Raw genomic sequence first — 27,964 nt, forward strand, 5'->3', positions numbered from 1 at the left:
ATATTTTACAGTGCCAATAAAGACTGAGTAGTTCTAATTGTAATGTCCGCCAGCAAGCGGCCGTGCACTGTGGTGTTCCCTGGTTCCTCAGGAGGAGAGTCCCGGGCTGTGCTGACACTGTTTACTAACAGACTACAGCCCCTCTGAGGCACGAGGGGGAAATAACAGCCTGGGCAGAGGTTATTAAATCCCTGATGGCTTTTGACAGTAATTTCTTCATGAGTCCACGGCTCATGGGGCCTGCCAGCGGTGAGATCGGTTGCCTGCCTAATTAATGCACACAAACTGTGCCCACAAATCCCACTCAATAGTATCTCTGTGCTCAGGGGGTTTGTTTGCGCTTGTGTGACGGAGTGAGGTGAGAAAAAAAAGGACTGAAGCACAGGAGCAGAGGAAACTTTGCCAATTGTGCGATGGTCCCGTTAACGATGCCAAAAGGTTTGGAAGCTCTTCCTCAGCTTCTCCATCAGTTCAGGCAAGAGTCCAAGCCATCATGAGAAGACATAACCATACCTTGACACCCAGCCACCTCGTAAAAGGTGTTTATGTGCTTCTCAACGCAAACGGAGCAGAAATCATAGATGACAAGATGTAAGCTTTGTGGACTAAGAGGTTGGAGACTCAGGTTGGCAAGAGCTTTGGATGAACATTTTTGAGGGATGCTTAAGAATCACCAATAATCTGATGACATGGTTGCTTATATACATGATGAAAACCACTGCTAGCAAAAATAACATTAAGACTTTAAGATTAAGTCTCAGTTGGTCAGTCTGGCAAAATATTATCCTCAAGACCTTTACGAAAATACTTTGTGGTCTGATGAGCACGAAGCTTGCATTTTAGTAAACAGAACAACATACCAACAGTAAAATATGGGGGTGGTAGTGTGATGGTCTGGGGCTGTTTTGCTGTTTCAGGACCTGGAAGATTTGTTGTGATAAATGGAACCATGAATTCTGCAGTAGGACAATGATCCAAACTGAGTCCACATGATTGGAAAAAAAACAAAATGAAGACTTTGGAGTGGCCTAGTCAAAGTCCTCACCTTAAGAAGGCAGTTCATGCTCGAGTGGGCCGAAAACTATCCACAGCTCTGTAAGACACTCATTGCAAGTTTGTTTGATGATCAGAAACATTTAAGTATGACAAACGTGCAAAAAAAAAGAAAAACACTTTTTCACACCACTGTACATGTGTTGTGTCAGCCAGGTAAAACTTGCAAACAGATTAAAACTTGTAATGTCTTTTGGACATGAATAAAGTATATACATATACATCTATCCATTTTTTATGCTGCCTATCCTCACCAGGGCCGCAGGTCTATCAGTTTTTATAGATGGAGAAAGTTTTTAAAAAGGAGCAACATTATCCATCAGTAATCCCTCATCCAGTCCAAATTTTCACTTGACTGGTTTTAACCAGACTATCGGGCCGGATTATATCACGGAAAGGAGACTAATGTGTTAATCGTAAATTAGAAGCTAAGGGCGAATGAGCAGGTCAGCCTGAGGTCAATTACTCAACCCTACAGAAGACTTTCTGTGTGAAAAGCCACAATTTAGCACTCAGTAGCCTCAACATAATCAGACTGGAACAATGAAGTGCATTGTAATGTGTCATGACTGCTCTGAGCTGACTGTTATTCTTCATTCTTCAGTCCATTCAACAGTTTGCATGTAAATATATCTTATGCAAATACACAGATTCACACGTGCAGGGTCATATATATATATATATATATAAATATGGCACGCTAAATGACCACTTATACACTACTGGGATTGGTGCTGCCATCTACCCTAAGTTCACATTGGGAACCTGTGATGAGCTCGTTGCAAAATGTTGCCTTGGGGCAATTAGCATGCCGTCTGAAAGTGGGATGATACACGACTTCTGCTATGTATGACTAACACTTGGATTTTTAGGGCCGTGTCAACAAGGTGTTTTATTGGCTAGAACACACATAGCAACAAAAAACATTCAATTACATTATGTACGTAGGAAGGCAATTGGATTAGACCTGATGTAATTAGCAGTCCGCCAGACACACACGCACAAACAAAATGTGTATAAAACAGTTCTTTATTACTAATAAACAATAATATGTAGGAAGACGTAGCATTTTTCTTATGGTTAGTGTTTGAAACATTCTTGCAAGCTGCCATACAAGGCTAAGGAAAAGACATTCTGAGTGAGTGTGTTCTGTAAGCAAACTATCCATACATCAGTTTTATAGTTATCAACACAACAGGGGAAAAGTCCACAGAGAAAGGGGGACAATATGAAACATCAAACATGAACAACTTGTACAACTCAGACACTCAAAGGACACATACATTGTATGTGTTAAATCATTTTTGCTTGTCAGGACACAAAGAGCTAACTACAACATTCACAGATTCAGCAGTCTGTTTAAATACCTTATTTCTACAAAGTGAATTTACATTTTTCGTAAAGTACAAAGTGCAAATACTATTGTTTCCGTTATTGCCGGTTGGTGAGGGCAGAATCTTCACGTGGAAGCGGGACTCTCAGCTGATGTTTTAGCCTTGTTTCTTTGATGGATGCTGAGGGGAGGAAGGTAGAATGCCATCAGTGTAGTCACACACGATGACAAGTAAAACACTTGCCGGATGATTTTTTAAAAAAGAATATATATATATATATATTTTTTTTTTTTTTAGAAAGAAATGTGTGCTTAATTACTATTTGCCTTTTTATTGACTTGTTTACTTGCTTATTGATATAGTTAGTAGTAGTTTGTATTTAAAACTATTTTTATTGGATTAACCCAATGTTCTTTTGAACTGTGGTCTTTCACTTGCCCTTTTCCAGGAGCAACTGGGGGTTCAGTATCTTGCTCAAGGATACGTTGACATGATGACGGCAGGACGGGGGATCGAACCCACAAACTTCAGCCACTTTTTTTGTCCAACCCATTTTCGTTCATTCATTCATTCATTTTTTTTTTCATTTTTTGTGTCTTACACAAAGTAAGACACAGATATTTGACAAAATAAACACAATGGCATGATCTGCTAGGACAGAATGCAGAGACACAGAGATGCAGGAAAAAGTGTCTCATGCTCACACAGCAAATCCACACACAAAACACAAAGTACAAAAAATATTCATTCATTCATTCATTTTCTACCACTTATCCTTACAAGGGCTGTGGGTGTGCTGGAGCCTATCCCAGCTGTCTTCTGTCTTCATACCTATGGACAATTTGGAGTCGCCAATTACCCTAGCATGTTTTTGGAATGTGGGAGGAAACCGGAGTACCTGGAGAAAACCCACGCATGCACGGGGAGAACATGCAAACGCCACACAGAGATGGCCGAGGGTGGAATCGAACTCGGGTCTCCGAGGTGTGTGGTCTGCGCGCTAACCATACAGCCCCAACCCATTTTAACTCTTGATATTTATACAGTGGTTCAAGTGTTTATATGACGGGGATAGGAGGAATAGTTGACTTACAAGTCTACTGGGAGATAAACCTTCTCCTGTTTTGGCTCCTGTAAGACAAAGAGTGACATAAACCTTAAATTCCATTATAAGAAGGAAAGACGCTACACAAATTGTAAATTGACCCTTCTCTAACCTTTAATCCCCTTAGTTACTGTTGCTAGGCTTATGAAGCTTATAGCAGTGATATACATAAGGTGCTATACATAAGCTCACCTTCTTCCTTGGTCACCCCCAAACAGCCCATCAGCTCCTGCAGGGACAGCGCTTTGTCGTTGCTGATGTCGCAGTACTCCACAAACTTCTTGACACACTTCTTGGGTTTGGATTTCTTGCGCAGGAAGCGTTTGAATGGCTTGATTTCCTTCTTTCCAATGTCACCGCTAGAGTTTTTATCCAGCTGGGCAAAATACCAGTGGACAACCCTCTCCTCCAGCGTGTGGTTGGGGTCGGGCTCCACCACCCTAGCAGATAAAATCATACATATGTGTGAGTACGCTGGGAGAGTCTTAAAGGACACCACATCTAGATGAGGACTTCTATTTTGGGTGGGAAGGTGTTCTGGAGAGGGAGGCCGTGGGGAAGACCTAGGACACCATGTAGAGTCTTCACAGCACTTCTGGGGATGCCTCAGTTGGTGGAATTAATGAAGGTGTTCAGAAATGAGGAAATCTGGGCATACCCTCCACAACCAAGATGAAGATATGCATAATGATACGTGTGATTACTTCTGCTTATCCTAGTCCTGTTGTTGAGGGGCAGCAGTCGGGGTTATAGAGTCGTAATAGAGTTACTTATAGAGTAAGTAAGACTTCAGTATCTCTTCTTGTTCCACTGTAGCGATACCAATGTTGTTCTCAGACCAGCTGTGAGTCGTACGTGCCTGCCCACTCTGGTGTCTTTCGGCAGGACGTGCCCAGACCACCTCACCAGGAGGCCTCAAGCCACCTCAATTGGCTCCTCTTGAACAGTGTTTAACTTACTGTTACTCTTCTATGACCGTTAAGAACATTTAAATGACAGTTTCAGCCTGGAATAGAGTACATGTGAAAAACGTAGGTCACCCCATCATTTTTTCACATGACCGTACAGTAATCCCTCGTTTATCACATTTATTTGGTCTCAGACCCAACCGTGATAAGTGAATTTCTGTGAAGTATAGGATTCTTTACTTAGCAATCAAATATTTTAATCGTTCTAGCATAGAAAACATTTTTACAACCCTTATTAACATTATTAGGGCCATCTAGAAATGAAATAACACCCCATAGCTACCTTTACGCTCGTATTACCCGATGTAGTTGACATACTAAGAGTAAATAAACTATTTAAGAGACTATAAAACACTTGTACTGAACGTGTATTGCTATTAAAACCTGGAGCTGCTATATTCAAACCACAAGTGGCGAGGGCTGACTGTATACTGTATCTATTTCCTTATTTATTTAGTTTTTAATCTGGAGATGATTTGAATCAGAGAATCATCAGATTACATTCAAACATTGAGATTCCACTGAAATAAAGAAAGATCAAGCCATTTCCAAACGTACTTTCCGGCAGATGCTGGATCTGTGACAGCGTGCACCATGTCCGTCGACAGCGCATCAAGAACACTTGTCAGGAACTCTGTTTTCTTTGCGCCAGGACAGCCTGGAAATACAATCCACAGATATCTGGATGAGTGTGCATGCTGGGAAATGATGCAGGTTGATACAGACTGGTGTATTTATCTGAACAAACTCCAAACTCATCTTCTTCATCGACAACATTACGGTTTGGAACGCTGCCGACATAGGTGGCCTAGTAAATGTCTGGGGAGGGACGTCATGTAACAAGCAGCGTGGTTTCAGCGTGAACGGCACGTAAAGACAGCGGAGGAGAAAATAAACCCAAACAAGTTTCTCACAGTTGTCTTTAACCCCCTCTCATAAAGTGTCAGACCTCCCCTCATCTGGAGGAGGAAGAGGATACCTGCCAATCATCAAAGAGGCCCCTGAGTGGTTTTGCCATCTGGAGACACAGAAGATGTTTCTAAACATTGTATGTATAAGTCCATGCAGCACCCGAGATATTAAGTACACCAAATACTGTCTTGACAGACATAGCGTGAGTCATGTTTTTGCTTCAAATAAGCCAAACATTGATGGACACACTAATGGTGGGATTATGTGAGAGGAAATTCCATAAATGAACCAACAAGTTGACAATGACATGCAGAATGATGGGAAAACAATTCAATTAAGGGACAACTGGTGTGGAATGACCCTAATGATAGTCTGACCATATAGTTTTAAGAGTGGGTCATAGTGTGGAAGGGCTGAGGGCTACAAAGGGGCGAGAGATGGCTGGCTTTTTCTACTGGCTCTCCTCTTTCTCACAGTCCGTCTCCTCCAATCTCCGCTGCTTTTTTGCTGCGACTCTTTTTACGGCTCAAGCCTGCGGGGCCAGATTCTCCTACTTTGGAGATAATAGCATGCTTTGCCCGTCTCTAACAGGTGGCGACTCAGCAACATGCCTCCGTTCCACCTTTCCCAAATAGATCCTTAGTCTACAGTTGGGCGATACACATGTCCAAACTGTTCTGTGGTCTTCTTTACACGCTGAGCATAGTTGCATTCAAGTTTTAGTGGAACCTCACCACCCAAGCCTAGTAAAAGACTGACCCACCTGTTAGTTTCCAAAAAGTAGCCTTGTCAAGCATCTTGTAGTAAATTAGTCTAGACACAATTAGTGTCTAGGAAGACAAAGAGATTTTTATGTTATTATTATAAGAGGTCAGATTTTTGTCTTAAGAGCACAGTCGGACTTTGTGTTGACATCAGGTAAGGCTTTTCCGTTATTGGCAGCAGATGTGTGGCTACCATTCCAAAGCAGCTGTCTTTGTCTGTGTTTTTATGATTTTACCTTTAATGCCCATGTTTGACAGCTCAAGTCAAGAAAGCATGAAATCATAAGACTGTTTCCTGCTTCTATTCCAATGCCTCCATTTATCAGGCTTCTGCGTTTTGCAGAAGGTTGAGCAGTAAGTGCATGTGTGTACCCTTGTGTTGCTTTCAATAAGAATCAATGTTATTCTATGGAACCACATGGGGCACAGGCCTGTCAGCACTCACATCAGCGACTCCCAGTGTTTGCCCAAAAGTATCCCGTGAATCCACTGTAGAGTGAAAGACAGCCAAGTACACTACTTTCCTCTCCACCTCCTTTCAGGGCAAGTGGCTCCTTTCTCGCATCTCGCCCCATAAACCTCTCAACACCAGCGCTTCAACAGCAAATGGACTGCTGCGACTGCTGTTAAGGCAACATTTCGAATTCATACAGTAACTGCGTTTACAGCCGTTGACGCAATTGCTCATAAAGAAAATAAGATGTTAGTTTTTTTTTTGCTCAGGTGTATTTCAAAATAGGTTCACTCAGTAATGCTGTGCAGAGATCAACATGAAGTATGTGCACTTATACTAAAAAAAAAGTTTGTTTCAGCTGACGGCTGAGCGACATAATATATTATCATGTGTCAAATTGTGCACCTAACATTTTCTCCAACCACACGGTGCAGCTTGTCACTCTAGCAATGCCGTCAGCACCAGTAGAAAGACAAACATCAACAAAGATGAGTAATATTTATTGATGTATGCTGCCCGTCCCACTTTGCGGCAATACAAGTCAGTGATGTGTGAGCAGAGCCAGAGTTGCTCTGCTGCTGCTCAAATCCAGCACCTGTGACCAGAGAGCCCCGCGTTTGGTCTGGCGCACACGGCTGCATAAACACTTGTGGACGAGAGAGGAACAGTGGAGGCTCTATGCATTTGCTGCTGGATTATTAACATGTTTACCAAACTACCAGAAAAAAAGTGCCCCAGTGCCAAGTGCCTTAAACTATGATTTGGTTGTATGCACCTGAAAGCTGTAATTGCTGTACTTTGTCTGCAATTTGTTATGTGCTGTTTTGGAGGATACAATTAACTCTAACAACATGCATTTTTCAATTTATGAGAAGGTTGATGGAATGATGCCAAACATTACAAATAATGATGGCAAGCAGTTGAGTGTTTATTTTCTTATCCAGCAGAGAATGGAACGTAATCCCAGCAGCCCATTATGTCTTCCAACATGTTTCTCCTCGTTTAGACGTTTCTCAAAATGTGTACCGTCTTGCTCTATGTTGCACTTTCTTTATTAATTTTGTTGTACTTTGTGGCTCAGAAGGGCCTTGTAAAGAAAGGGGTTAAAAGTTGGTATCATGGAGTTCCTTTTTTGTTTAGTTCTCCGACGTTGGTGTGTTAGCATCCCTATTGTAGGTTGTAATCACCATCTGTTTGTGGGTTAAAATGATGACATAAGAAAAATGTAAAAATAATTATCATTTGACATGCAGAAAACAATGCAAAATATTATAATTGACAAATAGACGAATCTTATTGATGATGCAGACTTCCCCTGCAAGATTGAATGCAATAGTGTTGCTTCTTTATCAATGGCGTACCTTCTTTATCAAATTGCTGGCAATCACAATTTTCTTTGGCCACATGACAAGTTATTTACAGTCATGGCCAAAAATGTTGGCATGCCCAAGATGCCAAAGATATATACATAGTACAACAAAATCAGCCAAATTTATACAGCCATGGCCAAAAACACTGGTACCATCCATCCATCCATCCATCCATCCAGCCAACTGCATTGCACAAACAACCATTCACACTCACATTCATACCTATGGACAATATATAGAATCGCCAATTAACCTAACATTGGCATTGGCATTTTTGGCCACGACTGCAACAGTGAGTCAGCAACACGAAAGGCGCTTTGTTTGGGAACTCAATTTTGCAGAACGATACAGTACAAAACCCGAGTCATACAAAAACTGATGCATATGAAAACTGTGGTTTACAGTTACGTGCCTTCCCAAAAATTCTACACAACTGCACAGATTCCCTTTACATTCACCTAAAACAGGATATTGAACTCACTCATAATCTCGTCACACAGCCCATCAATCAATAATTTGATCAAGAGTGAAACAAACGAGAATTAATATCTGCTTTGCTAACATTTACCAACAACTATAATGTTGCACTGGGACCCCTGTGTCAGTTCTCGACCAATTTACCGATCTCTAACTTTGCCTATTGATAGGAAACAAGTGTATTATAATATATAAAAGCAATTATAATTCTCCCCTTTGCTTGTTTTTTCAACCTCCCTGACGGCGCACCCTAAAAACCTTCTCACCTTCAGTTGAGTTATCTATGCTGTTTCCAAGCTATCAGGGCCTGTGCCATCATCCATTACCTCCACCTCTCCCCTGTTGCTTCTCCTCATCTCCTATCTATCCTCATCCCGCTATTCTCCATTTCCACACGTCAGTTGTTGATGAATCCCCTCCGCGATCCGTCTCTGTCTCCTGGCTAACTGATCACGAAGGGCGCAGTATCTGGCAATGCTCAAGTCTTTATCAAGTGTTTCCTTGACCAACACGGCTAATGATATCAGCAAAACACACACACTTCCATTGTTATCACAACATTGGGAGGGCGGCAGCGGTCGGAGGCCACCTGCTGAGGAACTTCCCCATGTGGTCTAAGCAAGAAGAAAAACAGAAACCATGAGCCTCGGAGACATACCTTGAAGATGTCTGCTTCGGTAATGGTCCTTTGGTTTTGTTGGATGGGCCCTGGCGTTACCATCACACTTTGGCTGCTCATACCTTCGACATAAGAAATAGTTTAGTCAGGTTTAGTCATGTCACTCAAAGTGAAACTTGCCAAAGACACAGTTTCCAACAATAACACTTGCAATAAATGTGTGAGATTTAAATAGCTGAGGCAGAAAAGCAGAGGCTCTGACACACAACTAAACTGAGAGGAATGATTTGAGGTTGGTATGAAGACAGTCGGGGTGACAGGCAGAAATTTAGAGGGAGTGAGGCAGACGGGGAGCGTGGGACCCAAGGAAGCTTTAAAAGCTTCCTTCCAAAAGCCAGAGCCCTACTCCTGGTCTTCTTCTACAAGGGGGGCAAAATTGTCCTGGAACAAGTCAAGAGAAAGGGGAAAATCCGCACCTCCATGTGTGTGCTAATGTGCTCACTGGCACTCTGCCTGGATTCTTGTCAATCTGATTGGAAGCTTGTGTACCGATACCGGGTGTACCGATACCCCACACTGCCATGATCGCTGTCATGCCCTTTATCGGAACAACTTGAAAAGTATTTACATGCATACATTAGTTGGATTCCTGCTATACAGTAACCCCTTGCTACTTCACATGTCGAATTTTGAGGCTTCACTCAATGAGGAAGCTAATGCTACATGCTACATGCTAATTGTGATTGGGACTTTCCACGATGCAGTTAGCTGGATATTGAAAAACACACATGGGAGTTAGTAACTATTTTGCTTTCACTGTAGTTCATTCATAGCATCATTCATATTGTACAGTGCAGCCAGACCCTTTCATATGTTGATTGTTTGATTTATGGTTTTATGGTTATTGTGATATTTCTTCTCTTTGACATGACTGGTACCCTGCTGTGGTGGTGTCAGAAAAAATGCATTTTCACGCATGTTTAACGTTTGTGGCATATTTTTCCGGAAATCTTTGGTTGAGCTACAATTATACTTGATATACGTATCTATTCCACTTTATATATCTGCATTCATTCCAGATTTTCAGAAAAGAGGCTTGAGCCTGGGTTAACTGATCACAAAACTCCTGAAAAAAGTATTGTGTGTTTTCCCCTCAGAGAAAGCGAGTAAATAGCGTTAATATTTGGAAATCAAAGTCAACCCTGTAAGCTCCGAACCTGGGGAGACAGAGCCTTCTCCATCGCTGCCCCCACTCTCTGGAACTCTTTGCCCCATTCACTCCGTGCTTGCCCTGACCTTCCCACCTTCAAAAAACAACTAAAAACCCACCTCTTTAAATCTGTTTTTAATGTTTAACTTTTTACACCTGACTGCTGTGCCCCGCTTTTACTCATGTTTTAACTGTGTATTAACCAATGAATGTCTTTTATTCTGTTTACTTGCTTTATTCAACTTCATTCTTTTGTAAAGTGTCTTTGAGTATCTTGAAAAGCGCTATACAAATAAAATGTATTATTATTATTATTATTATAACCAAACAGGAGCTCAATACCTGGTGGAGGTCCCAGGTATGGGTCGTCCCGTGTCCACCAGGACACACCAGCAGTAACCTGTGGAGGGGTGGCACTGGACTGGCTTGTACAGTCCGCCTTGGGCGCAGTCCGGAACAAATACAGCATCGTTCTTGTGCTGCCTCGCTTCCTCTTGAGCAGACTGTTGTTCCTGGTCACATGATGAGGCTGGACAGAGGGATTGCACATGCATTGGCAGGTGTTTGATATATATAGTTCCACCATTACACACATATAAAATACATACTACTATTGTGGTAGAATCCTGTGAGAAACTGGAGACTTGTGCGAGAAACTGTAGACAGGGTACGTAGACTGCTATATCAGCCCCCCTGTGGCACTGTTTACGAACATTAATGGGCTAATGACACATGAGCACAGCACCCTATGCCGCAAGTTAAGTAAATATTTAAAATCTCTGTGGATGTATGTGACACAGAGAGAAACAGACAAGACAAATACTAAAGCATTACTTCATTGGGCCGTCACCATCAAACACCCACACACACTGACACCCGACTGCAGGGGATGTCAAGCGGCTTCTTTATGTTTACATGGTCGCAATTCCCAGAGAAAAATGCAGTGCTTCCCATTGTTTTATCCGTTTTATCTACTCCTGTGTGTATCAGATTTTCTGATTTAACTTGATCCAAGCTCCTCCCACTATTTCTGCTGCTTCCCTGAAGGATCGGAAGCCTCCGCAGGATTATGGATATCCCTTTTCTTTGTTTGTTTTTATACGAAATCTTTACACACAAAAGAAACAGAATAAAATGCTTCCATGCGTTTCTTAACAGACTCTCCTCGCTCCAGTTCCTCCATATGGGTTGTCTTTGTTGGGCTGTTTTTTTTTCTTTTTTCCCAGCCTAGTACCCCAAAGAGCGTATGTTAATCAAAACCATCATTGCTGCGTTTTTCATGCTTTTTTTATTGGTTCTAAATTATGATAATGGGATTCATACACAAATGCACTCATACAAGCTGGCTTTTCAGCTCTAGGGTAAAAGAGCAATGTTTTATGCAGTCAAAAACATATTTCCCCAAAGAGCAACGAGGTAACTGATTTGCGTGGTGAGGTTAACTCGCATGAGTCGAAGGAGAACAGGAAGGATCAAGCAAAAAGAATAGGATCAGATCCTTTGCTTATGCCATGTGATGATAATTACAAATCTGCAAGAAAAAGAAGCACAGACAATCAGATCCCCGAAGCTCAATGTTCTCCATCACCACAATGTTCTGGCATCACCCCCCATCTGTGCTGAGCAGCAGCCTCAAACTATGATTGCTCTCAAAAGTCAGCAGGGAAACACAGTGCATGCTTTGAGTTGAGGTCCCAAACACCCAATCGCTGTCATTTGTAAAAAAGGACTCTTGGAAACTCACATGGAGCTCTGGTTCTATTGTTCTGTCGGCTTCGGACCTGCTCCGTCCACAGAGTGGGGTATTGGGAAATGATGTCTGAAAGAAATCATTGTGACAGCTTTATTAGCGTCAAATGAAAACAAACCCATATCCAGTACGTATGATCTGAGCCAAATGTGGTTCTTCCAAAACTCACAGACTTAAAAAATCACATCAAGGTTGTCGTATCTCAAATTACAGAAAAAAAATGAATTTGGCATATGGGGTCGGAAAAGGAAAAATCGGGTAGGTAAACCATGGACTACGGCTGGGAGTGTCATTATGCCTTGAGATCCAAATGATACTCCTGATGACGAGGAGCTGAAAATAGTACTGTAATGTATATTCACTCATATGAACATCTGTTTACTTAATATTTTGACAATAGTGTAGCAGTTTGTAAACGTAACAGGAGCTCAGATTTATGATGGCATCAAATGTTTATTGATATTTTATTAGTTTATTATTAGGGGTGCACGATAAGTATCAGACCTACTACTATTGAGAAATTACAGTATATGTAATTATCTTCATTGCCATATTGAAATCAACTATTTTGATTACTTGAAAAAGTAATCCTGAGTATTCAGTGTACTAGTTTCAAAGTTTACCTGTTAGATTTTATGGATATTCATTCATTCATTTTCTATACCGCTTTTCCTCACTAGGGCATCGGACATATTGGAGCCTATCCCAGCTGGAGCCTGTCTTCTGGGTCTTCAGAGGCGAGGTATACCTTGGACCACCCAATCACAGGGCACATATAGACAAACAACCATTCACACTCACATTCATACCTATGGACAATTTGGAGTCGCCAATTAACCTAGCATGTTTTTGGAATGTGGGAGGAAACCGGAGTACCCGGAGAAAACCCACGCATGCAAACTGATGAGCATGCTGGGCCATCATGCGGCCCATTGTCTGGATATGTTTGGATATGTTTAACGGGGAGCGGTTGATCATATTGACTTCTAACTTGCATGCTGAAAAGTGTGTGCACTGTTATACAAATATTCATATTTATAAATAAACTAAACACATATATTATCTGTGTTTATAGTAGGAGGTAGATCTTTGGGACTTAGTCATTTTAAACGTGGCCCGCAGGCTGAACAAGAGTAAGTAGCCCTTGTGTAGTGCTTTCTGTCAACACCTAGATATGACTGTAAACCAGCTGAAAAACAAATTACAATGTCCAAAAAAGGTACTCCTTTGTTCTTTAGATGGAATCCTTAAACAGCAAAGTGGGACGAAGCCGTTACAGTATGATGGCTACAGTATATTCAATAGATAGTAGAAAGCTCACCTTCTTCATCTGCAGGGGGCTGTGGATCCACCACTAGGCCAGTTTCATCTGCATTCAGAATTGAGAATATTTGCAAAGAGACTACAATTACAAGCGTAAACCAGATCAGCAGCATACATCACATTGTGAGATTTGCACATTGCCCGGCCAAGAAGGATTGAGGCAGAAATAGAAGTCAAAGGAAAGTGTGTATGTGGGAAGACGACAGACGGGAGTCAAGAAAGGTAAAATGAGAAAAGATAGTGGTCATATACTCCCATGGTTTCACTACACAGAGATTGTTGTGCTCTGAGGGGTGGAGTAGGGAATAAACAAAAGATGTCCATTTCATAGTTGCTCTCCGTCTTATTCCATGCATATGTGAAGGTGGCAGAGACACCAATGCTGAAGAATGCAGTGACCAAGTCAGAGACGAAACAATGAACGATGGGAGAATCCAACTCAGTGTTTGTTTGGTGGCTTTTTGTTTGATTTGTGGTAAGAAGGAGACGAGGATGGAGGTTTGGATTGGCTGAGGGTGAAGCCAAGGCCATAGGTGTGGTTAACCTCAGTGTGGGTCACTCATTCTGCTAAAGTAAAACTCTGTTAGTGCATGAGTCAGGGCAAATCAAACGGGTGGCTCCACAAGTAAAGATTAAGATTCTTGCTTTAAACAATGCATTCCTTATTGTGCAACCAGGCTGGTAGAAATGAATGCCTGGTAGATTAAAATGTATACAGAGTTTTTTACCCAGCTCACTTCAGGAATGGAAATGCCATCTGAAAGAGCACATTTATGATTTGGATTTATGACGAACCACTAATGGCCTATCTTTACTTTGTGGCCTTTTACATGACTGCAACACCTCTTTTAGCATCTGCCAGGAAACCCCTGAGCTGTTTGTGGTCTCGGAGCATTCGATTTACTGCTGTTTGCCAGTCATCATCTGCATATGTTTCCAACATGTGAATGAATTTGTCAATTTAAGCACCACACAAGGGTTGATGGTTAAGCGTTTTATGTTTTAATGACACTTCAATGCCTAGACAGTAAAAGTGCTGCAACAGTCATTATGAAATAAGAGCCTCGAAAATTCCTGGGCTTACATGTTTACTTCCACAGGACTCCGATGTTAAAAACATATATATACATATTATTATTTTTTCTTTACATGAGTATAGCGAAAACTACCTTGTGACATCCTTAACTTGGTTTCATTTGGAGGTGTGCTCAATAGACTCATTCTCTTAAAGAGACAGTCACGTACACCTCTGTCTTCATGGAAAAGCATCACAAATATGTGGTAACTTAAATATTTTCCCATGACTTTCCGCTATAACTGTAACAGAACTATTAACATTAACATTAACTTCATATTATATATTTCGACCATTGCATTGTTTCAACCAATTTATGCATTTGGTGCTCAAAATATGTTCATGGTGTTCATGTGTAGGCACACCACAAATATACAGGTTATTGTGCTTTCCAACATCATGCTTATTGAACAAACCCCGCCACTCTACATTTTTTCACTCCCCCACCATCCCACCTCCTTCTTTCTTTTAATTTTGCATTCCAGCTGATCGAAATATCATGACTTGACAAGAAACGGTTACAAGCCCTTCAACAATGCAATCATGCATGCAAACAAAAGCATGCACTGACACACAGGATGCCCAGGAATCAATTGCAAACTCCCAAATGACACATTTTCAGAATCATTCAATTTGTTGTTTTAACTTGTAAACGTTGACAGTAAGCTATTTTGGAAAAGAGCTAGAGGGGGAACTTGTGGTTGCTGGAGAAGGGCAGATGTTAAAAGTGAAATTAGGATGATGTATAAAGTGTAAACATTTACAGTAAATAGTAAACATTTCTTTGTATCTGTTATAGCTGAAAATGCAACGAGCCAGAGCGATTCAGTCAGAATTGAAGAGAAGAGAATTGAAGCGCCTATAAATCATCTGTTAAGGCTGTTGAAATGACTGGTTAACACATCAGCTGGTTAAAGCCACTGCAGCGCCTCATGATGTACGTACATAAAAGCTCTCCATCACGCGTATCTTAAAACATCTCTATTTAAACATTTCACTCAGTAAAAGACTCATTTTATAACAGCCTTCAGGGTCTATCTCAGACTGCCAAAATGGTGACGACCTAGGCTGCACAGCACAGGTGAACACATGCACATGTACGCCAGCATATGTAACATATCCATAAGAAATGTGCCTCTGATGACGACATGACCGTTTCTTAAATTGACTTCTCACCTTTTCCTGGCTCTCTTGTGGTCGCCCTCTCTTGTTTTGATCCTGAAAAGCAGCAAAACGTTCAAATGAATGAAATCGTTCAAAGCAAAAAGTTTGGATGAGCCTAGATAGAACATTCATTCATTCATTTTCTACCGCTTATCCTCAAGAGGGTCGTGGGGGTGCTGGAGCCTATCCCAGCTGTCTTTGGGCCAGAGGTGGGGTACACTCTGGACTGGTGGCCAGCCAATCACAGGGCACATATAGACAAACAACCATTCACACTCACATTCATACCTATGGACAATTTGGAGTCGCTAATTAACCTAGCATGTTTTTGGAATGTGGGAGGAAACCGGAGTACCCGGAGAAAACCCACACATGCACAGGGAGAACATGCAAACTCCACACAGAGATGGCCGAGGGTGGGATTGAACTCGGGTCTCCAAGCTGTGAGGTCTTCGCACTAACCACCCGACCACTGTGCAGCCTCCGAGATAGAACAGTGCTTTGCAATTGTTTTCTGTCATACAAGGGACAGACATTTTTGTGCACCCCACCGATTAGAATTATCACAGCGAGTTCGACTGATATCAATGCCAGCCTGACTTCCTTATATGAGCTGCGGATTGCTTACACTCAGTAAATGCAGACCTACATATCCAGAAGTTCTCGGGAGCACTTAGGAGTGTGACCAATCACAGCGGAGTGGGTGTACCTAGAGCATGGCCTGGGGTGGACTAAATTAAACGGATCATTTGGGTCAAAAACAGAAAGTCCATGGAAACACTGCAGAAAGCAGGTGCAGAATCTGGAAGATCCAGAGAGCTTTCTTTGTGGGTTATCGTGTGTAGCTCTTCTCCAGGAGTCCACAACTCAATACAAAGCACCGAAAATGAGTATAACAGGTCCCCTTTCAGTTGACGGCCATTATCTTGTGATAATCATCCCAAGAATAAAGGTGACAAGGCTGTGCCTACCTTGACATCGAGGTTTTTTATTAGCCACTGCTGAGCCACTGATAGGTCGGCCATTGGGGGTGACACACCAACAGTATCCAGTGTAGCTATGACATTGAACCTGTAAGCAATTGGGTGTATAAAGAGCATGAGCTGAAGCTTCAAAAATAAAACATGAATGAAACCTCCACAGCAGCCATCAGTCATACTCAAACGTTTCTGAGTTACCTCACTATATGTGCCATCAGGGTTGCAGACAGGCACAAAGACCTGAGGGAAGAGCTTCTTGGCCTGCTGCTCAGTGTACTTCTTCTCTGCTACGCATCTGGACGTATCTGAAAACCACAATTCACTCCAATCATTACACATCACCCACAGCTCCATGACTTTCATATGCTGCACAGCTGGAAGGCCAGCATGATAAAAACGTCAAGATGCTGAATCTCATAGACGATGTTGAATTAAAACAAAACACCTCTTGCACACCTCTTCCAACCTCTTGGAAGACGGAGGAATAATATTTCGGAAGCAGCAGGTCAGATGGTTGTGTGGCTGGGAAATAAACCAACATCCTCAGTCTTATTAGGCTGGTGGTAAAGCCATTACGGAAGGAGGCGTCTCATGCTGCCTCCATAGAACATTCCAGTCAATGGAGAAAAGGGCTGACGGCGCACAAGGAAAACCTAACCCTTCCTCTGCGTCTGACTATTTCACCATGTTGCCAGTTCAACCGTTATTTGTCAATAGTTCTTCATCAGAATACGTTCACTTGTGATTCAGAACCACTGATATTTTACAGCAACCTTGGTCGGTGATGATTCCGGGATATGATTTTTAGGAGTGCTCGAATTGCAACTCCAAATTGTCCATAGGTATGAATGTGAGTGTGAATGGTTGTCTGTCTATATGTGCCCTGTGATTGGCTGGCCACCAGTCCAGGGTGTACCCTACCTCCAGCATAGCTGCGACCCTCGTGAGTATAAGCAGTATAGAAAATGAATGGATGGATGGATGGATAGTTATTATTGATGACAAAAAAGCCAGGGTTTTGTGTCTTTTAAATCTGTGTAATGCACCACTAATTTGATTTTGTAATTAAATACATTTTTAAACTTCCACAAAACTACACAAGCTAATGAGCAATAATCCAACAGACTGGCAGGGGGACAGATACATAGAAAAACAGCCTGAGGTAAACAGGTAAACATCCATCGTCCCTGTTTTCTATGCCGCTTAACCTCACTAGGGTTGCATGTTGAACAGGTAAACAATTCTAACTAATCATAAAAAATCATGTATATCATTACTTTTGGCATTTTTGGATGGGTGTTAATAAATGTCAGGGGCCAAAAAATGCCTATGACTTCAGCTCATCTAGTTGGCCAACGGCACCATCTGTTTAAACTCTCAGTGACGCTTCAATGGTAACTTGGTGTGACACATAGTGCCCGTCTGTCTGGTAGGTTCAAATCCCATCAAAACAATGACTCACACACAGTTTAAAAAATGTACCCACTTGGTCACAAGGCTGCAAGTAATTGGCATGGCTTTTACATCAAATATGGATCATCCAATAGACACGCAAAGTGTGTGCAACGTTATCTTTGTCTCATGTCTCTGCATGCGTGTGCCACTGCCACTGGACAAGGTGATGATGATGATGATGATGATGATGGAAAACAGTGACTTAGAGTTGAATCTACTGGAAAATCCCAAAACCATCAGCCTTCTCATAAGTCCGAATGGAAAAAATGACAGGACACAGCTCAGTTATAGAAGACAAATGCAACACCATTCTTACTTCTCGCTCTCATCTTTGTGCTTTCAGGCCAGACCAGCCTGTGTCTCATTTGGGCTACAAACATCAATGCAGCTCTTGCTTCTTTTCATCCCATCCAGCCATCCCCAAGCAGAGGGGGGTCCAAACTCTTATAGACCCAATGTTATTGACACATACAATACGACTTTCATGGACTTTCGTCCCTTTCAGCTTCCTAGCTGGACTCCTCTATTCTGTGTCCCGTCCTCTAAGTGTCCTCTAAAAGATGTTGCCATAGAGACCCAGCACGGGCATCGGCCTGCGGAATGCTTCTCTATCAAATAAGACTTTCTTCTTCTTAACACACAGTCAAAATTGTAACATGTCAGCAGTGTAGCGCAATGAACTAGCAGTATCGTCACAGAACAGGGTGAGGGGTTGAGACGGCAACGTTGGGGTTCTTGAGTGCATCCTTCCAACACTGGGCAACAATGAGGACGTCTGTGAGCTGCCTGACCCCACCAGCTCTATGACCCCTTTTGTTCTTTCTCTCCAGTTCTGTATTCGTTACATACACTATATGGAGAAAAACACTGGGACTCACGTGACCTTTATGTGTAAAGGAAATGAAAAAATAAAAAAGAATATGGCGCTACTACTCTCCACTACATTTTGACTGGGTTGACTGCCGTCGAGTTCTCCCACACTTACAGTAACTCCAACTTCCATAATTTGATTCCACATACTGATCTACTGGAATAAGGAATAAAGAACTTTCATCCCCTTCCTCCACTGACAGGGAATTTGGGATCTTTGATCCCAGATTTGGACCAATATTTACAAAGTAGTTACCGATCCTTTGAATCATCTTGTTCATATTATCATTGTTGGCATATATACAATTTTGAGGGTAATGTGCTTTCTTGGAACCGTTTCTAATGATACTGCTTAGGATACTGCCCCATGTTGCTCTAATGTTTTTATTCTGGTCTAATAATTGATCCAATATTCTTTCTTACACACCCTGAAAATGATTGTTAAGTTGTTTTTATACGCCTTGCACAGGTTTGACTTTGGTGTTCGGCTTCGTTTCCTGCTTGACGCTTCATCGCTGAATTGCGCTGCGATGTCTCTGCATGTCTCAGCATTCGTGGACGTTTTAGACAGTTACATGAAAAGATGATTTAAACATTATATCCCTGTAAACCTTATTCCTAGTTCCCGTATTGATGATCTGGTTTGTTGGGCACGTCCAATCATCATTATACACACTGGCCCAGCTCACTGACTGTTTTAAACCATTGTAAATGAACTTTGTGTTAACTAAGGAACCTATTGTACTTTCATACTTGGCTACGAGGGCTTTCGTTAATACAATAGTTTTTTTCAGTTTTTTGTCACTTGCTGCTTGTTGTAGGAAGGGTCTTTAATGCAGGTCTGTTATACATCTGAGAAACAGTAAACAGTCCATCCATCCATTTTCGATTCCACTACTAGTCCTCACTACGGTCGAGAAGGTAAGCTGGACCCTATCTCTGCTGACTTTGGACAACAAAACATATTTCAGTTGGGTAAAAAAATGTTCATGTCCTTCCACTGCCAATGTGAGCCTCTGAAGGTCGGCCGCAAGCCCTCCCACTCACTCTCAGCATGTCAAGCCCACTCGTCCTCCCAGCACTCAAAGAATCAATTATGCTGAAATGAATTTAACCCAGAAGTTTCTCCTGTGACCCCCTGTGTGCATTGGAGAGCATCAGGCGGCGCTGAAGCGTGACTCATGACCTGACCTTTGCATGGCCCTCGGATGACCTCCAGCTGGGGGTCGCGGCACTTGGCTCGAAGGAACTCGCAGCGAGATGTGAAGGTCCTGCCATCTGAGGCACACAGGGGTTTGCGAGGAGATCCGCTACATTCCATGTTGCACTCCTTATCCTGATCCACCCGCAGAAACTGGAAGTAGGAAATAAGCGGATCAGACAGTTGCAATATTTCTTCATTCTAAGCTATGTGTCACAGGAATTTCCAATTGTTTGATAAAAGGTGTAGATGTATGTACTATACTAATGTGACGTGAGCTGACTGTGGGAGGACCAGATGAAATGGCTTTGGACCTAATGTGCCTTGCTGATTCATTTCATTCTGATTCAAGTTTGAATCTGATTCAAGTTTTTCATTGAAGGCAATACCTTCAATGACAATAAATGCATAAACATGATTCATAGATTTCTGTCATGGTTTACTGCTTTCTTCTTTTGCATATCATCTGTGAAACATTTTGACACATTTGAGCCCCCATAGTGCATATAAGAGACATTTTCCATATAAACAGGAGCATATCATGTTACAATTCTGTGGTAATGGCGCACTCCTATAAAGGCGATCTGAAAGTCGGATCGGGATCGGTGACCGATCCACTGTATTTTTGAAGATTGGAAAATATAAAATAATAATACGTGTAACACTAACTTGCAAGGTGTGGTAAGGCTCCTCAAAGATAGGGTTAGGGTTTGGGTAGCCACTCGACTCCCACCACCCGCATGGAGAAGAAAACACAACACCACCACGCAGACATGTCCATAAGGTCAATTTCAAATAAATTCACCAAAAAATCGGTTGCATTACTTTTAATGCTTTGATAAACTATTTTCATAACCATATTCAGTTCCTGAGAACTAATTCCGGGCGTAGTGGAAGAATATATAAGAGTGGAAGACTTCTTCTGCCTCTTCTACTTCCTCCTCCATGCACGCTCGTCTCTCCCTCCCTTGCAAGCCAACCACAAGAATAAAGGTGAGGTATTATTCCCTCTCATTTAATTACAGTTTCATTTAATTCTTGCATTCAATCCTTTTTAGAACTTTTATTATTTTCTATCACTTTGTGTGTACAGTGTGAGTGACATATGGGTTCATTTAGGTATAAGTTCTGACTTCCACAGAAAATCCAGTTACAACATGTTGTAGGAAGGCAACTCTTTTGTAAACCAAGGACCTCCTGTAATTTGCAAAATGATTTTTCCGTAAAATGACACATATAAGACATTAGGGCGTGTATCAACTGTATGTCTCAGCTACTGGAGAAAATTTGATTGACATTTAACTTTTTTCTTAGTATGTGCCAACACCTGCACCTGGAGTCGATCTCGAGGATGTTTTACTCAGCCATGAAAAGAGAAACATGACAACACAGACTCTTGGCTGAACGCATCGGATCACCTGCGTCAATGCCACCATTGTATCAGCCACCATGGTATGAAACCCCCTGGCCAAGCCACACAATGGGGCGGCGGTGGTGAAGGGGGTGGCAACCAACTGTGACTGCTACAATGACTGAAAAGACAGTGGATGACAGAATGGCTCAGTCAAAAAGATGTCCGGGATCTTTGTGTCACTACAGTGTGGGAGTTGGATTTTCATAATGTTAACATCATTCATCCTCTTTATGATGCCAGTCTGCAACACCATGCAGGTGCTGCTTTCTCAATCCATAACCAAATGCCTCTTCAGAGACCTTTTTGTCTACTTTTATAAAGAAAATATTTGCACATTGAGTGTTATTCAATTGATGTTTTTGTCAGTCTGAAGTAAATGCCCACTTTTTCAGCTGCTCAGTGCACACACACATGCACACACACACACACACATGCACACACACACACAAAGGACTTCTCATAGAGCTAAAACCTTGACTTGAATTTGTTGTGAATTTTCAAAAGAGAGGGCATGGCAAACCACAGAGCAAGAACAAACGACATGCACACATCCGTGAAGAGGGTGGGATGAAGAGCAATAAATGAAATTTGTTGCGTCTGACATCTTACAAATCATGTGAGGGATGGAGTTTGGAGGCAGCCTCTTATGTTCAGACGAGCAAGGCTGCAGGGCTGCAGTGCACCTGGAAGGGGGTTGGCAGGGAAGGAGGGAGGGGGGCAACGTTGCCTTGGGCCGGGGGGCATGGGATGGGAAGGGGGGTGGGGTGCAGGTGGGGGCTGGGTCCATCCTGTCAACCCTGCTCATAAATCCTTACAGAGTGAAGAGGCCCGTTGAAACACATCATAAGAGGTTTGTATTGAAGTGTTCTAATTGAAATTTCAAAAACAATTATTTTTTATGAGCCCTTAAGAAATATTTCTGACTAAATATTTTTTCAAGAAGAGGAGACGAAATGAACGTTATTGATGAAGAACTAGTGAGCTGTTTGCGTCATGAGAGCACATATCCGTGTCTCAATACGCATCCCTTCATCACTCAACACATACACGGTGAGACAGACTTTCCTTTTCATTAGCAATACTACACATTACCACAAATTATAACTGCTACTTTTTTCTTTAATTTTGAACCCTGCAGCTTAAAGAGCAATGCGGCCATTTTATGGCTAAATTCTAATCTTGTGACATCTCCTGTACTTGAGAAATTGTTAAATACTGTGCCGCTTGCGAGTCAGAGAAGAAATGGTAGCGTTGCATTCGCAACAAGCTTGTCAACCGGTTGGAAATTGCAAAAGGTCAGTAGATATAACAGTACAACAACACAACACAACTAAGAACACTTTACTAACATTGAATTCAACACACAGCAGCTTAACACTTAAAATGTGTACCTGACAAATACAAAAACATCAATTTGAGTCTGAAAATTTAAAAAAAATCTTTTAAAGTTTTCCCATAATCCATTGCGTCTGAGCGACGCATTCATTAGCACACTGCAATTACGTCAGCCTCCCTTTAGGCTCTTTGTCCTATGGCTCTGTCTGGTACACAGAGGAAGCATTGCATCACCATCCACTATTTGCTATTCTATTTGTTCTTCAATGAACTGCATGCTTTGCTGTAGTTAAAATGATGAATTTGACTGTCTTATGTCTCTTTAAGGTGTTATTGTGTACAGACAGGGTGTAATAGCTAAAGTGCTGCCATTTTTAGTCTTGTACAGTTCAAATAGTTTTTGGTCTGAATCTGGCACACTTTTTAAGAAAGGTTGTGAATTTTGTGCTATATACCAGAGGAATTGCTTTAATTAAAAGGACTTTGTTTCATGAAGTCCGCAAGGTGGACCAACTCAATTCTATTTAACAGTTCCACTGGCCAGATGAAATTGCGCAGGCCAGATTTGGCCCCTGGGCCTGAGTTTGACACATGGGCTTTATAGTGTTAAGTTGCTGCGTGATGAGTTTAATGTTGTTCGCAAGACGACACTGTGAGTCAGACTGTTATATTGAGTAATTTCCAATGGGTTGACAAGTCCATTGTGAGTTTTTTCATAGCTCATGATTGGGTCCTGACAAATATAGAGCTCACTGGTCCTCACAGACTAATGGGCGGGGCCGGAATTTACTGTCTATTATAATATTTGGTATTGTATGGTATTAGTTTTGTTGTGGATGGACCTTCACAAGATGATATATATAATGATGATGTATAAATCAATTCAGAATGAATTGGCTCAATATTACTGATGTTTTAGCACAGGTATGAGTATTTCACAAAAGTCATTCCTACAAGTGGTCTCTTTCTACAGTTGATTCCAAGAATTATAATACTTTTATGGCTACATTTTTGTTTTTAATTTTTCATAATATCTCACTCTTTCCATATGTCTTATTTACACAATGAGGATATTCTACTTCTCTTTGAACTGCGACATATCTCTTTGCTCTTTTCTGTTTAAACAGGTGGTCAAACATTGTGCCGCTCCACTTTTGTGTCTGAGTTTTTCAAGCTATCTTGATATCTGACAAACAGTGACCCAAGATTGTCCTTCCAACCTTTCATTCTATAATTCTGCTACAGCAGTGATGATATCTTTGCTATTTGACATTTATCGTTTTCATATGATGAGGTAGAGATATAGCAGACAGGCCAGAAAGAATGCTTGTTTCTGGCCTTGCAATGATGGTGGTCTAAAAGCCGTGCCACAACTCATGCTGGACAACACCATCATTATCATTATCTCCACATGGCAGCCAACAGCTTAACAACCCCAAAAGATTCATTCAACAAATCAGCATCCTCCTCTGGCTCCTCTGTACAGCACACAGCAGAGCACCAAGTGTTGGTGAGCTTATTCTAAAGCTAAAGAAAAAAGTGAGCCATGAAATCAAGCACACAGAATCACTTGGACTCTTTAACTTCGTGACATGAGACAATTTACTTGTGTACTGCAATTCATATAAAACATATATTTCTGGTGCAGATTTTTGTGTGTTTGTCAAGTGATGATGGATGACTGAGGCAGAGCTATGCAACCTCTCCAGGCAACAAAGTGAAACATTACCTTGAAGTTATGCAGCATTACCTCTTGAGATGATTTATCATTAAACAAAATCATTGTGACACATATCCTTTTAAAAGAATTAAATACTTCATAATAATGTCACATTTATTTGCATGATCTCTCCTTTTGTATCTGCTCCAATAGTACCAACAGATGGCAGAATAACAAGAGAGAGTCAAGAAAGGGTACGGCAGGTGGAGTGTACCAGACCAACCAGCAGAAAAATCAAATCCAATTATCTGTGCAGCATTGTGGGACTGAATGGACTACGGAGGAGGCGAGCTTCCAGCAGTGAGCACATTGTAGGCTGATAAGGGCCTTTTGGGCTGGGGGGCCCATACTTCCAGCGCCCTGAGAGGCCCCTCAACACCACGGCCTCACAGGGTCAATGGGGGCCCCAGCTGAGAGCCGAGGTAAATGTGTTAAATGGCCTTGGCGGGAGTTTCCTGCGTGGCCGGTCGGATGCAAAGGGGATCATTAGTTTCAAGCATAGTGGAAAGGGAAGAAAGTGACAGCCTTTAACCAGGCTACTAACTCAATCAAATGAAATGGCATTTCATTGCTGTGAAAGATGCTGGAAAGCCACTCTTGGTGATGTGAAAAAGTCTCTGCGACCATGCAGGCATGCAAGTTAATGAAATCATGGGCACCTATGGAGCCCATACGTTTGACAGACATTCAAGGTTTAAAAAGAAAATATGCCCACATCTTTTCATGCACTATTTCATGCCAGGTACCATGGAAAATGCGTTCCCATGAAAAAGCCATTAAAATGTCCCATAGACCTATCCGCTTGTTTGACCACAAATATGCACAAAATACATGGAGACATTTTCAGGAAACCAACGATAGCCGCTCATGTGTCATTCAAACAATACACCATTAATCACTTGAAGAGTATAAATCCAGTTTGCCATGTGCTGTTCCAATAAAAAGCAAGCGATGAACCGCAAAGGGGAAGTTTGACACAGACCTGCCATGAATGACGTTTTATTCACATGGCAGAGCATGGTACTCACCATCATCTATTCCAGTGTCAACAATAAGTAAAATTAAGTGGAGCATCTGCTCGTGCAACACTTCCTCCCACATTCCAAAGCTCCACTGTGTCATCAGGGGAGAGGATCCCTGAACCTTCACCTGCAGGTTAACAACTCATGGCCATTTGTTTCCAACTGGATATTAAGGTGTACATAAATAATGGTGCCTGGAGAGGAAGCTGTCACATCAACACGTAAATCAATAAAGCCTCTGACAGAGCACATTCCACCATGCTCCTGTACCTGCACTTGATAGTGGCCCTGATTTGTATGTATTAACAGTTTTAAAGGAGGCAATGAGGGTGCTGTGCACAATGCTATGGACATTAGTGAGGTCCTTATGAAAACAAAACAAAAGTCAAAACTGACTGTAACATATAAAGACATACATTATTTATCAGAATTAACACACTCAATTTATACATGAATGTACATGCTTGATATATTCTACATGTACAAATATTTTCTGTTTTAAGATGATTAAAATAAATCATAACCAGAAGTGGTGATGCACAGCCATGCAAATAAATGCAAATATCTGGCTGCCAAATGTCTTGGATTAAAATCGCCCTGACATCCCTTTGGTCTTCCCATCCGTTACGCATATGTATATCACATATCACATAAGAGCAGGATGTATGCAATGGAGATGTTCAGTACTTCCTACCGTGAGAGCAGAGAACTTCTGAGTGCGTCCTGCGCACAGGAGAGAGAAGAAGGCCAGCAGAGGACAGACGCGCATACTGGTGTTGTGTTGGCAATATTGTCCAAATTACGCACGGTCCAAAAGCACACTTGAGGAACACCAACGCAAAAAGAAGTCAAAGATACATCGATTTTAAGTCAACTGTTCCTTTCAAAAGTTGTGGCTGAAGGAGCACTTCGTCACTAGGCTGCTTGGTTTCGTCTGCGGCACTGAGCTCCTTATTTCGGCGTGTATGATAAACCCCAGTGTCTGTGAGCGTTTTCCCTCCCTCAGCAGCGTGTCTTCCACTTCTCCCTCTCTCCAAGACGACGTGTTTTCTCCACACCCCCTCCCTCTACACTTGAGGACTCGATCACTTTGCAGCACCTCCACTCGGGAAGGACGGTGGGATTGCATCCAGAGTCTGACGCGTCCGTTCCTCCTTCAGACAACAAACAGACAATACCTGTTAAATCGACACAAGTCATTTTGTCGTTGTAAAAAAAAAAACATTAGTTTAAAAAAAAAGGAAGGATGTCATATTAATAATGGCTGCATCAGTTTGAAAGCCCTTGGCAACACATCAGCAATTGATTACAGCAGCCTCAATACTGCATTTTTGTTGAAAAAACAAAAAACTAAAATATTACCATTAGTGGTTTTAGTAGTAACTAGTAGTATTAGTCAGTTTTCCATCCGCACACCCTTTCAGTGAGCAGTCTAAAAGGTGAGCCCAATTTAGTCATGTGGTCGTAGTACATTACATACATTCAATGATGGCTAATGTTGGAAGCTAAACTTAGCCATGTTTACATACACAAAACAGGAAGAGGCCATGGTAGCTTGTTTGATCTTTGCTAGCAGCTGAAGAAATCTGCTGCAATCTGTCTTTTTAAGCAGTTGGTCTTGCGGTGGACAGACTGATCCAAATATCATCAATACTGCGAAAATGATGTTCTGCATGTCAGGGTTTTATACTAGTTCCAATTCTGGGCTCTTATTTTGTTACATTTGTTTCCTGTCTTGTGGTGAATGTATTCCCTTGACGCCTGTCAGTGGAGGGGTACACAGCTGTTTTCAATCACTAATCAGAAGAGGGTTCTTAAAGGTAGTGTACTGCATGGTAGGTAGGTATGTATCCTACTCCAGTGCTAAGCACTTGTTATGTTTGTTGTCAGCTAATGATAGCTATTTGGTTAAGTTTAGCCAATGAATGCATAGGCCATCATAACCACACTATGATCTCTAATTGTTGAGCTCTTCTCTGAGACTGCGTATGTGAAGACTGTGTACGGACAGTGTGACAAATATAGACATTTATTTGTTCAATATGCTCTTTTACACCGCTATGGGTAATATCTGCTAGCCTGTGGAGGTGTTCTCTTATTATTCGACTGAAAAAAGTGTAGTTCGGAGCTGAAGAAGGACAGCACTTTAGGTGCAGCCATCAGTAGGATGCTGCCCGTTCATACTTGACCTTTTTCGTGGGTTAACTGTAAATTGGACACATTCTCTTGTACATTTGTCACATTTCCTGACCATTATTTTTGTACTGGGGGGCTGCATGGTGGTTAGCACGCAGGCCACACAGCTAGGAGACGTGAGTTTGATTCCCCCCTCGGGCATCTCCGTGCAGAGTTTGCATCTTCTCCCCGTGCATGCGTGAGTTTTCTGCAG

General features: G+C 41.8%; 1 protein-coding gene across 1 annotated transcript; it reads right to left on the reverse strand.

Moving 5' to 3' along the window:
• Positions 1-1,942: 1,942 nt before the first annotated feature.
• Positions 1,943-27,269, reverse strand: smoc2 (SPARC related modular calcium binding 2). Its single transcript, XM_058058462.2, has 13 exons — positions 26,270-27,269; positions 20,075-20,237; positions 16,757-16,863; positions 16,550-16,649; positions 15,591-15,632; positions 13,338-13,385; positions 12,011-12,085; positions 10,609-10,795; positions 9,096-9,178; positions 5,019-5,118; positions 3,685-3,932; positions 3,481-3,518; positions 1,943-2,567 (listed from the first exon to the last, which is right to left on the reverse strand). Exons 1-13 carry the CDS (start codon positions 26,342-26,344, stop codon positions 2,544-2,546), a joined length of 1,290 nt encoding a protein of 429 aa, XP_057914445.2. The 5' UTR covers positions 26,345-27,269; the 3' UTR covers positions 1,943-2,543.
• Between the last annotated feature and the right edge of the window lie 695 nt (positions 27,270-27,964).

The sequence above is a fragment of the Doryrhamphus excisus genome, linkage group LG20, assembly GCF_037039965.1.
Source record: "Doryrhamphus excisus strain RoL-2023G ecotype Guam linkage group LG20, RoL_Dexc_Guam_v1.1, whole genome shotgun sequence".
Lineage (NCBI taxonomy): Eukaryota > Metazoa > Chordata > Actinopteri > Syngnathiformes > Syngnathidae > Doryrhamphus > Doryrhamphus excisus.